Source organism: Oncorhynchus gorbuscha, linkage group LG14 (genome assembly GCF_021184085.1).
Source record: "Oncorhynchus gorbuscha isolate QuinsamMale2020 ecotype Even-year linkage group LG14, OgorEven_v1.0, whole genome shotgun sequence".
In the NCBI taxonomy this organism is placed as follows: Eukaryota; Metazoa; Chordata; class Actinopteri; order Salmoniformes; family Salmonidae; genus Oncorhynchus; species Oncorhynchus gorbuscha.
The window spans coordinates 34015506-34028673 of record NC_060186.1 but is presented as its reverse complement, the minus strand read 5'-3'; the positions used below and the strand labels follow the sequence as shown (position 1 = coordinate 34028673).

The 13168-nt window shown below is 41.6% G+C and overlaps 1 protein-coding gene across 4 annotated transcripts in view; it reads left to right on the top strand.

The window, feature by feature from the left end:
- The window catches only part of LOC123994824 (interleukin-1 receptor accessory protein), a 45443-nt gene that overhangs the window by 7484 nt on the left and 24791 nt on the right, over positions 1 to 13168 (top strand). For all 4 annotated transcript variants that reach the window (XM_046297840.1, XM_046297838.1, XM_046297839.1 and 1 more), the window contains 2 exons: positions 11631 to 11919; positions 12166 to 12361. In XM_046297840.1, coding sequence (XP_046153796.1) covers positions 11631 to 11919; positions 12166 to 12361 — 485 coding nt within the window. The remainder of the gene's footprint in view (positions 1 to 11630; positions 11920 to 12165; positions 12362 to 13168) is intronic.

The following is a 13168-nucleotide window of genomic DNA, read 5'->3' as shown; positions in this document are numbered from 1 at the left end:
CTTTGCTGCAGGAGGGACTGGTGCACTTCACAAAATAGATGGCATTATGAGGGAGGACAACTATGTGGATATATTGAAGCAACATCTCAAGACATCAGTCAGGAAGTTAAAGCTTGGTCGCAAATGGAGCTTCCAAATGGACATTGACCCCAAGCATACTTCCAAAGTTGTGGCAAAACAGCTTAAGGACAAGAAAGTCAAGGCATTAGAGTGGCCATCACAAAGCCCTGACCTCAATCCTATAGCACATTTGTGGGCAGAACTGAAAAAGCGTGTGTGAGCAAGGAGGCCTACATACCAGACTCAGTTACACCATCTCTGTCAGGAGGAACGGGCCAAAATTCATCCAACTTATTGTGGGAAGCTTGTGGAAGGCCACCTGAAACATTTGACCCAAGTTAAACAATTTAAAGGCAATGCTATCAAATACTAATTGACTGTATGTAAACTTCTGACCCAATGGGAATGCGATGAAAGAAATTAAAGCTGAAAGAAATCATTCTCTCTACTATTATTCTGACATTTCACATTCTTAAAATAAAGTGGTGATCCTAACTGACCTAAAACAGGGAATTTGTCTTGGATTAAATGTCACGAATTGTGAAAAACTGAGTTTAATGTATTTGGCTAAGGTGTATGTAAACTTCCGACTTCAACCGTTTATAGACCTTTTCTCGCTTCTCTGGTAGATAATGTTTTTTTTGAGGCCTTGCTCACAATTCATTCTGTGACAGCACAATGATCAAACGATATACTGTATGTGAGGTTCTTGATCATATCTTTGATCATGACACTGGTGAGGAGGAGAGAGTCCTTGTTAAACTTCGACACAAAGTAGTCTGTGACAAATAGTACAATATGTTTCATCTGAGTATTTGTTACAGTCATAATTGTCCATACATTATGATTTTTTAAAACTCAAAAACAAGTAGTATGAGCTCAGGTCAATGAGGCCTACAGGCCATAAATAGCAAATAGAAGTTAAAAACTTGTAATGTTCACACAAAATTAAGTTAATAAAAAGATCTAACACAACATTAGGTGATAGTATATGTATTATTATGGGTTTATAATAAGCTATAATGGGGAGGTCATTTTGGACCGGGAACACAGAATTAATTAACATGAGATGGACACAAAAGAAGGGTCAATTACTTTTTTCATTGGCAAGATGAACAAACTTAGGGATGACATGCCAGCAACAAATGCTGACACAACACATCCAAGTGTATCTGACAAAATTATGAAAGACGAGTATTGTACTTTTTAATTCCTCAATGTCAGTGTGGAAGGGTTGAAAAAATTACTGTTGTCTATCAACAATGACAAGCCACCAGGGTCTGACAATTTGGATGGAAAATTATGAGGACAATAGCGGATTATATTGCTACTCCTATTTTCCATATCTTCAATTTAAGCCTACTAGAAAGTGTGTGCGCTCTGGTCTGGAGGGAAGCTAAAGTATTTCCGCCACCCAAGAAAAGTAAAGCCCCGCTTACTGGCTCAAATAGCCAACCAATCAGCCTGTTACCAACCCTTAGTAAACTTCTGGAAAAAATTGTGTTTGACCAGATACAATGCTATTTCACAACACTTTGAGCATGCATATAGGGAAGGACACTCAACAAGCATGGCACTCACACAAATGACTGATGATTGGCTGAGAGAAATTGATGACACAATTATTATAGGGGCTGTCTTGTTAGACTTCAGTGCAGCTTTTGACATTATCGATCATAGTCTGCTGATGGGAAAACATATGTGTTATGGCTTTACACCCCCTGCTACAATGTGAATAAAGAGTTACTTGTCTAACAGAACACAGAGGCTGTTCTTTAATGAAAGCCTCTCAAACATAATCCAGTTAGAAGCAGGAATTCCTCAGGGTAGCTGTTTAGGCCCCTTGCTTTTTTCAATTTTTACTAACGACGGCGTTAAGCAAAGCCTGTGTGTCTATGTATGCGTATGATTCAACACTATACATGTCAGCTACTACAGCATTGGAAATGACTGCAAAACGTTTGTTTCAGAATGGGTAGCAAGGAAGAAATTAGTCCTAAATATTTGCGAAACTTAAAATAATGTATTTGGGACAAATCATTCACTAAACCCTAAACCTCAACTACATCTCGTAAAGAATCATGTGGAAATAGAGCAAGTTGAGGTGACTAAACTGCTTTGGGTAACCGTGGATTGTAAAACTGATACAACAATAGCTAGGATGGGGAGAAGTCTATCCATAATAAAGCGCTGCTCTGCCTTCTTAACAACACTATCAACAAGGCAGGTCCTACAGGCCCTGGTTTTGTCACAACTGGACTACTGTTCAGTCGTGTGGTCAGGTGCCAAAAGTGGGACTTGGGAAAATTGCAGTTGGCTGGCCCTTAAAAGTACACGGAGAGCTAACATTAATCACATGCATGTCAATCTCTCATGGCTCAAAGTGTAAGAGAAATTGACTTCCTCATTCCTTGTTTTTGTAAGAGGTGTTGACAAGATGTAGGTACCGAGCTGTCTGTTTAAAATACTAGCACCCAGCTCGGACACCCATGCACCCCACAAGACATGCCATCAGAGGTCTCTTCACAGTCCCCAAGTCCAGAATATGCAATGGGAGGCGCACAGTACTACTTAGAGCCATGTCTACGTGGAACTCTATTTCACATCAGGTAATTGAGCTATGGAAGATACCGTTCCAAAAAGAATAGCAAATGATAATGGAATGTTGTTAATGGAGGATGTTTGGACACTGACTGACAGAACATTTAAATATTACTCCAATAACTTCCTTCCACCAAAGAGTACACAAGCAGTAAAATTTAGTTTAAAAAACTGATAAATATACACCTTATGGAACAGCGGGGACTGTGAAGCAGCACAAATATAGCCACAGACACACGCATACACACACACGATAACATACGCACTATACACTCACGTACATAGGAATTTTGTACTGTATATATGTGGTGGAGTAGGGGCCTGAGGGCACATCTGTGAATGTATTGTAATGTTTTTTTAAATTTTATAAACTGCCTTAATTTTGCTGGACCCCAGGAAGAGTAGCTGCTGCCTTGGAACAAATACAAATACAGCTGTAATCGCTGTCAAAGGTTATTCTAACATGTATTAACTCAGGGGTTTTTATTTATTTTTTGAATATTTCTTCCACTTTTAACATTTCAAAGTGTTTTGTGTAGATCGCTGACCAAAAAATTACAATTACAGCAGTTTTAATCCCACTTTGTAAGGCAACAAAATGTGGAAAAAGTCAAGGGGTGTGAATACTTTCTGAAGGCACTGTATGTGAATTGTGAATAATGTAAAAGCATGATGTCAAAAACTTCACGAGCAGACCATTCTTTTAGAATTTTTTTATGGATAGGCTCCTTGGCTAATTGATGCATAGGATGAGAAATACACCCGACACATTGCTGTTCAAAACAAATCAAAGTTTATTTGTCACTTGCGCCGAATACAACAGGTGTGGGTAAACCTTACATTTAAATGCTTTCTTTCAGGCTCTAACCAATAGTGCAAAAAAGGTATTAGGTGAACAATAGGTAGGTAAGGTAATAAAACAACAGTAAAAAGACGGGCTACATACAGACACCAGTTAGTCAGGCTGATTGAGGTAGCATGTACATGTAGATATGGTTAAAGTGACTATGCATATATGATGAACAGAGAGGAGGAGTTGGTGGGTGAGACACAATGCAGATAGCCCGGTTAGCCAACGTGAGGGAGCACTGGTTGGTCGGCCCAATTGAGTTAGTTTGTACATGAATATATAGTTAAAGTGACTGCATAGATGATAAACAGAGAGTAGCAGCAGCGTAAAAATAGGGTTAGGGGGGGGGGGCACACAATGCAAATAGCCCGGGTAGCCATTTGATTACCTGTTCAGGAGTCTTATGACTTGGGGGTAAAACTGTTGAGATGCCTTTTTGTCCTAGACTTGGCACTCCGGTACCGCTTGCCATGTGGTAGTAGAGAGAAAAGTCTATGACTGGGGTGGCTGGGATCTTTAACAATTTTTAGGACCTTTCTCTGACACCGCCTTGTGTCAGTGATGTTCTGGGCCGTACGCACTACCTTCTGCAGTGTGTTGCGGTCAGAGGCCGAGTAAATTGCCGTTCCAGGCAGTGACGCTCTCGATGTTGCAGCTGTAGAACCTTTTGAGGATCTCAGGACCCATGCCAAATCTTTTTAGTTTCTTGAGGGGGAATAGGCTTTGTTGTGCCCTCTTCATGACTGTCTTGGTGTGTTTGGACCATTCTAGTTTGTTGTTGATGTGGACACCAAGGAACTTGAAGCTCTCAACCTGCTTCACTACAGCCTCGTCGATGAGAATGGGGGCGTGCTCGGTCCTCCTTTTCCTGTAGTCCACAATCATCTCCTTTAGTCTTGGTTGAGACAGCTTTTGTTATAGTAGGCCTAGGTTTAGTGTGAGGGTAGCCTACTGAGGGCTTATTTTTTAATCACATGAAACTGAAAACAAGCACCTTCAATGTTTCTAAATAGGGCATAAGCTCATCTCTCGTTTCATGATGGGCACATGGACATATAGCCTATATGAGGGTTTTTATGCTCATCCAAAATAACAACAGGAGCTGGCTAAAATAATGTACAGATAAAAAGGGATTTTTGCTGATCCCAAACATTTATATTTTAATCTTGACTACTTGGTGAATGCCTTGGGCAGGATAAACAAAACAGCCTTTATTTAAAGGAGAGGCGGCTATGTTTGTTTTTTAATCAAATTAAACTAAATGGGGAAACACATTTGTTTTCTATGTTTCTAAATATGAGGTTTAGGGGCACAAAAAGCACATCTCTCTTGTTCCATGCACAGGGATACTGGTCCAGGTCCATGTTGACTCCATGTGCCAAGTTTGCTGGATGTTCTTTGGTAGGTGGACCATTCCTGATACACACAGGAAAACTGTTGAGTGTGAAAATCCCAGCAGCATTGCAGTTCTTGACACACTCAAACCAGTGCATCTACTACCATACCCCGTTCAAAGGCACTTAAATATTTTGTCTTGCCCATTCACCCTCTGAATGGCACACATGCACAGTCCATGTCTCAATTGTCTCAAGGCTTTAAAATCCTCCCCTTCATTTACACAGCGGAATTAACAAGTGACATCAATAAGACCATTGCTTTCAACTGGAATCACCTGGTCAGGCTATGTCATGGAAATAGCAGGTGTTCCTAATGTTTTGTACACTCGGTGTATATTATTTTGTAATTTAAGATGAAACATTTGAATGAAGTATAGGGTTTTTATAATAAGTATTTTACATTTATCAGCCTTACAGTATTCAATGCTCCAGATAAGTCGTTATTTCATTGGGGGCGGGAATAGAGAATCAAGACAACAAACGTTGCTGCTGTCAAGTTTCAAGTTTTTTTAGTGGTATGTACGGGATACACATGGTATACACTACTGGTCAAAAGTTTTAGAACACCTACTCACTCAAAGTTTTTCTTAAATGTTTGACTATTTTCTACATTGTGGAATAATAGTGAAGACATCAAAACTACGAAATATCACATATGGAATCATGTAGTAACCAAAAAAGGGTTTAACAAATCAAAATATATTTTAACGAACAGCAAAAGCACTAGCCTATGTCTATCTAAACTCAGCAAAAAACATCCTTTCACTGTCAACTGCATTTATTTTCTGCAAACTTAACATGTGTAAATATTTGTATGAACATAACAAGATTCAACAACTGGGACATAAACTGAACAAGTTCCACAGACATGTGACTAACATAAATTTAATAATGTGTCCCTGAACAAAGGGGGGGGGTCAAAATCAAAAGTAACAGTCAGTATCTGGTGTGGCCACCAGTTGCATTAAGTACTGCAGTGCATCTCCACCTCATGGACTGCACCAGATTTGCCATTTCTTGCTGTGAGATGTTACCCCAGTCTTCCACCAAGGCACCTGCAAGTTACCAGACATTTCTGGAGGAATGGCCCTAGCCCTCCCCCTCCGATTCAACAGGTCCTAGACGTTCTCAATGGGAGATCCGGGCGCTTCACTGGCAATGGCAAAACATTGACATTCCTGTTTTGCAGAAAATCACGCACAGAACGATCAGTATGGCTGGTGGCATTGTCATACTGGAGGGTCATGTTAGGTTGGGCCTGCAGGAAGAGTAGCACATGAGGGAGGAGGATGTCTTACGTGTAACGCACAGCGTTGAGATTGCCTGCAATGACAACAAGCTCAGTCCGATGATGCTGTGACACACCACCCCAGACTATGACGGACCCTCCACCTCCAAGTCGATCCCACTCCAGAGTACAGGCCTCGGTGTAATGCTCATTCCTTCGACGATAAACGCAAATCCGACCATCACCCCTGGTAAGACAAAACCGCGACTCGTCAGTGAAGAGTACTTTTTGCCATTCCTGTCTGGTCCAGCAATGGTGGGTTTGTGCCCATAGGCGATGTTTTTGCCGGTGATGTCTGGTGAGGACCTACGTTACAACAGTCCTACAAGCCCCAAGTCCAGCCTCTCAGCCTATTGAGGACAGACTGTCCTCTGCACTGATGGAGGGATTGTGCATTCCTGGTGTAACTCAGGCAATTGTTGTTGCCATCCTGTAGCTGTCCCGCAGGTGTGATGTTCGGATGTACTGATCCTGTGCAGGTGTTGTTACATGTGGTCTGCCACTGCGAGGACGATCAGCCGTCCGTCCTGTCTCCTTGTAGCGCTGTCTTAGGCGTCTCATCGTGCGAACATTGCAATTTATTTCCCTGGCCACATCTGCAGTCCTCATGCTTCCTTGTAGCATGCCTAAGACATTTTCACACAGATGAGTAGGGACCTCAGAGTCAGTAGAAAGGCCTCTTTAGTGTCCTAAGTTTTCATAACTGTGACCTTAATTGCCTACCATCTGTAAACTGTTAGTGTCTTAACGACCGCTGCACAGGTGCATGTTCATTAATTGTTTATGGTTCATTGAACAAGCATGGGCATCATTGTTTAAACCCTTTACAATGAAGATCTGTGAAGTTATTTTGATTTCTACGAATGATCTTTGAAAGACAGGGTCCTGAAAAAGGTCCGTTTCATTTTTTGCTGAGTTGACTATCCCCCATAGTACAAAAGTTGACCTATGCTACTGATCAACTTGTCCTTCTGTGTAAGAAAAAAAACATGTTCCAAAATGCAATCAATTAGCGGGAAAACACTGTTCTCGAAAGTGAAGACAAATGCGATTGTTTTTTAAATTTATTTTTATTTCACCTTTATTTAACCAGGTAGGCTAGTTGAGAACAAGTTCTCATTTGCAACTGCGACCTGGCCAAAATAAAGCATAGCAGTGTGAACAGACAACACAGAGTTACACATGGAGTAAACAATTAACAAGTCAATAACACAGTAGAAAAAAAATGGTCAGTCTATATACAATGTGTGCAAAAGGCATATAGGAGGTAGGCGAATAATACAATTTTGCAGATTAACACTGGAGTGATAAATGATCAGATGGTCATGTACAGGTAGAGATATTGGTGTGCAAAAGAGCAGAAAAGTAAATAAATAAAAAACAGTTTAAAAACAGTATGGGAATGAGGTAGGTGAAAATGGGTGGGCTATTTACCAATAGACTATGTACAGCTGCAGCGATCGGTTAGCTGCTCGGATAGCTGATGTTTGAAGTTGGTGAGGGAGATAAAAGTCTCCAACTTCAGCGATTTTTGCAGTTCGTTCCAGTCACAGGCAGCAGAGTACTGGAACGAAAGGCGGCCAAATGAGGTGTTGGCTTTAGGGATGATCAGTGAGATACACCTGCTGGAGCGCGTGCTACGGATGGGTGTTGCCATCGTGACCAGTGAACTGAGATAAGGCGGAGCTTTACCTAGCATGGACTTGTAGATGACCTGGAGCCAGTGGGTCTGGCGACGTATATGTAGTGAGGGCCAATATGTATGTAATGCTTTATTAAAAATCTGCATTTTATGGTGAAAATGTATCTTCCCCAATTGTGAAACTCACGTGCAGCCTATGTTTGCCTGTTAGGCTCGACACCAGTTATAAAGCGGATTAATGTGCTTAGATTTCAGGAATTATTTGGTCACTTTAGTTGTGATTACAACCCGTATCAAAACATATGAGCTAGGCTACATGAGGTGTGCGACTATGATTTGAAAAAGTCACACAAAAAAAGGCTTGCGCTGTTCCTTGCCTTACTGCACAAGCTGGGCATTATTCATGAGGAGCAATCCCGTATCCGGGAGCGTAATCATAGCCTCAAGCTCATTACCATAACGCAACATTAACTATTCATGAAAATCGCAAATGAAATTAAATAAATATATTCACTCACATGCTTAGCCTTTTGTTAACAACACTGTCAACTCAGATTTTCAAAATATGCTTTTCAACCATAGCTACACAAGCATTTGTGTAAGAGTATTGATAGCTAACATAGCATTAAGCCTAGCATTCAGCAGGCAACATTTTCACAAAAACAAGAAAAGCATTCAAATAAAATAATTTACATTTGAAGAACTTCGGATGTTTTCAATGAGGAGACTCTCAGTTAGATGGCAAATGTTAATTTTTTCCAAAAATATTATTTGTGTAGGAGAAATCACTCCGTTTTGTTCATCACGTTTGGCTAAGAAAAAAAACAGAAAATTCAGTCATTACAACGCCAAACTTTTTTCCAAATTAACTCCATAATATCAACAGAAACATGGCAAACGTTGTTTAGAATCAATCCTCAATGTGTTTTTCACATATCTATCTATTCGATGATAAATTATTCGTGGCAGTTGGGTTTCTCCTCGGAAGCAAACGGAAAAATACACGCAGCTGGAGATTACGCAATAATTGTGATGGAGGACACCAAGCGAGCACCTGGTAGATGTAGTGTAAAATGGTCAATCTTCCAATGATATGCCTACAAATACGTCACAATGCTGCAGACACCTTGGGGAAACGACAGAAAGTATAAGCTCATTCCTGGCCCATTCACATCCATATAACGAGACATTGGAACACAGCGCCTTCAAAATCTGGGGCACTTCCTGTTTGAAATGTAATCTTGGTTTCGTCTGTAGCATCAGTTCTGTGGCACTCACAGACAATATCTTTGCAGTTTTGGAAACGTCAGAGTGTTTTCTTTCCAAAACTGTCAATTATCTGCATAGTCGAGCATCTTTTCGTGACAAAATATCTTGTTTAAAATGGGAACGTTTTTCATCCAAAAATTAAAAGAGCGCCCCCCTATATCCAAGAAGATAAAACATAATCCACAAGTGATAAATAATATTGTCACCCATCAGACTATTGTTAATTTAATATTGTCTTTACATTTACTAAATAATATATGTGTGAAATTTGTTTTGATTTTGAATGGACCATTCTCACGCACCTGTCTTGGAACAGGGGCATGGGAAAAAACATGTCGTCTATGCACTTAAATAGCAAATGGAGGACGCTTTTCCCGTGGTTCATTTTCATGCCAGCCAGGAAGGCTATACTCCTGTTGTAAAGCGAAGCAATGTGCTTAATATTATGAGAATTGATAAGTAGTAAGTCTAGCCTATAGAAAGCTGATGGGATCCTCCTCTTTCTAATAGAATCCATAAAATCTCTGTTTTCTCCCACAATTACATAGCCTATAGAAATGTTGCGCAACATGAGCTCATGGGCTCTCATGAAGCGTTTGATTAGATTTCCGATCACATTTCCATTGCTCAGAGTGATTAGAGGGACAATAGAGTGCTGAGTACCAGGCAGTTTGGTAGACAACTAATAACCATCAGCAACATCAGAGCTTGGAGAAGCCTAATTATCATGACTAAACGGTCACACGGAATTTGACTGCCATCATGACTCGTGACACCATAAGTGTCACAGTCACCATACGGTCACCATAGGTGTGTGTGTGTGTTAAGGTGCGGATTAAAGGGAAGCACACCCGCAAGCTGCCCTGTGACACCAGCCTACCAGATGAGCTAAATAACTTCTATGTTCGCTTCGAAGGCAAGCAACACTGAAGCATGCATGACAGCATCAGCTGTTCTGGACGACTGTGTGATAACGCTCTCCGTAGCTGATGTGAGTAAGACCTTTAAACAGGTCAACATTCACAATGCCGCAGGGCCTGACAGTGACCAACTGGCAAGTGTCTTCACTGACATTTTCAACCTGTCCCTGTGCCCAAGAACACTAAGGTAACCTGCCTAAATATCTACCGACCCGTAGCACTCCTGTTGCCATGAAGTGCTTTGAAAGGCTGGTCATGGCTCACATCAACACCATTTTCCCAGAAACCCTAGACCCACTCAAATTTGCATACCGCCCCAACAGATCCACAGATGATGCAATCTCTATTGCAGTCAACACTGCCCTTTCCCACCTGGACAAAAGGAACACCTATGTGAGAATGGTGGACAGAGCAATTCCTTTACCAGGCCGTGATCTGACTGGTCAGGACGCTCTTGATGGTGCAGCAGTAGTTTTTGGAGAGGACCTGGGGTGGCGTTCTGAATTTCTTCAGCAGCCTTAGGAAGTAGAGATGTGTGACCTCTTGACAAGAGTGGTGTTGTTGGTCCATGACAAGTCCTCGTGATGTGGACGCCAAGGAACATAAAACTGCTGACTCTCTACTGCAGTCCATTTGATGTGGATCCTCCTCAATGAATAATACTGGCTTAAGGGAGAGATTGTTGTCCTGGCAGCACAATGCCAGTTCACTTACCTCCTTTCTATAGGCTGCCTCGTCGTTGTTGGTTATCAGGCCTACAACCCTGGTGTCGTCAGCAAACTTGATGATGGAGTTTGTGTCGTGCAAAGATACACAGTTGTGGGTGAACAGGAAGTATAGCAGAGGGCTGATTACACAACCTTGGGGGACCTCTGTGTTAAGTGTCAGTGTGGAGGAGGTGTTGCCAATCCTCACAGCCTGTGGTCTGCCCTTCATGATGTCAAGGATCCAGTTGCAGAGGGTGTGGTCCAGACCCAGGGCTCTGAGCTTGGTGTCAAACTTGGAGGAATTACACAATAGTGTTGAATGCTAAACTGTAGTCAATGAAGAGCATTCTCACATAGATGTTCCTCTTGTCCAGATGTGTTACAGCCGTGTGAATATGAATATGTGTGAATATGAATATGAAAATGGCATCTTCCATGGATCTGTTGGAGCATCTGATATCAATGTAATATCAGCTAAATCACTGGTTTATTCTTGTGGGACAAGCTTATTTTAGCTCGCAGGTGCATGTCTTCTCCCGTTAGTATCGTTTAAGAAGGTGCGTATAGACCTCTGCAAACGGAAACTTGCAGGTGTTTTTTTAATAGTCAGATTAATACTCTGTGTGAATCTGACGGGAATTACCGTCAAACTGTCGTGCAGCCCAGCATAGCCCCCCTACCTCCACCCCTTTACAGAAACATACGATGAGGACTACAGTAGTACAGGCCCCCCAATATCAGCAGAGTGCCCCACATCTCACTCCTTCTCCCTATTCCACTTCTCCAAGCCCAATGTTCCTAAATACAACATGTGAAGTGGGGTACAATGTAAGAGAGAGAGAGAGAGAGAGAGGTGTGGTTTTGTCTGTCTAGAGTAATCTCTCTATCCCTCTCAGTGATCCAGTGCCATGACTGGGGCGAGTCAGACGATGGAGCCGTGAGGGTGATGGAGGGGGAGGCATGCTGGCTTCTCTGCCCTCTCTTCTCCCACCCCACTGTCTACAACTATAGCTCGGCCCAGGCAGCAGGCCTCAACCTGGTGTGGTACCACGTGAGTGCAGGTCAGGACCTGGAACAACCCATCGACTTCCACCACCCCGACCAGAGGCTCAGCAAGGAGAGGGAGAGGCTGTGGCTGCAGCCCACCACCACGCAGGACGCGGGCCAGTACATCTGCATGCTGAGGTAGGATGGAGACGGGGCTCGGTAGTGCCAAGAAAACCTTTCTATGAGCAGATGTTTGTATAAAAAATGTGTCATTCTTTTAATCTTTTGAACCCATCATCATTATCTGCCAGACGGTCAGAAAGTGCGTCATATCCTGAGCCAAAACCTCCTCACCTACAGTATATATTTTTAAGTTTTAAATGACAAAGTCACAGTTTGTCTGATTTAACATGGTGTGTGTGTGTGTGTGCTTTCCCCTCTCAGAAACAGGACATCGTGTGCCAAGATTGCCATGCGTCTGGAGGTGTTGCCAAGTGGACAGGACCCCAACTGTGAGGTGAAGGCTGCTGTACCTCCCACCCCAGTCATCGCGCCCATACAAGATGGCAGGACCCTAACCTGCCCTGACCTGGAGCACATCAAGCTGCCTAACACTAGCCACTCTGTCACCTGGTACCATGTAAGGTGACCCTCGGTCTGTCTGTGTACAATTAATTTAATTTACCATATGGGAGAATGGCTAGTACTGTTACTTGGATGCTGTACATAATATAAATAGCAGCTAAGAAAGTGTATTACTTGATACAATTTAAAAAATAGATTCAGTGCGATCATCAGTATGTATACCCCAGGGGTCAAAACATTGTCAGATTGTATACTAGGTTGTAAACATGTTTTTGGTTATAATTTGGGCCTGGCACCACAATTACATCTACCTATCAGTTTTGAGAGTTGTTAGTGTTTTGGTCTATTAATATTAGTATTTTCAAGAAGTTTAAATAAAAGTCTCAATCTTGATGAAAATGTATATATTTTTTGGTTTAGCAAACTAGTGTCACCGAAATGTAATGATTTTTAACCACTTTAAAATGGACATGTATACAACATTTCAAAGCTCACTATTTTGAATTACACAATTTATAAGCCAATTTCATAGAGAATGTAACAAACTAGACTATATGTAGTAGCTTCCTTTGAAGAGATGTTTGGGTCTAAGTAGGAATTGTCTAAGTAGGAATTGTCTAAATTGTAGGATATGCAAATATGTAGGATATGCAAATATGCACATATTTGTATTTATTAGGGATCCCCATTACCTGCTGCCAAGGCAGCAGCTACTCTTCCTGGGGCCCAGCAAAATTAAGGTAGTTATACAATTTTAAAAACATTACAATACACCAGAAAATCAGCACTGTAACAGAGTGCTGTATTTTTCTTTCTACAGTAAATCATACAGTAATGTGCTGCTATATCAGTATACAATATG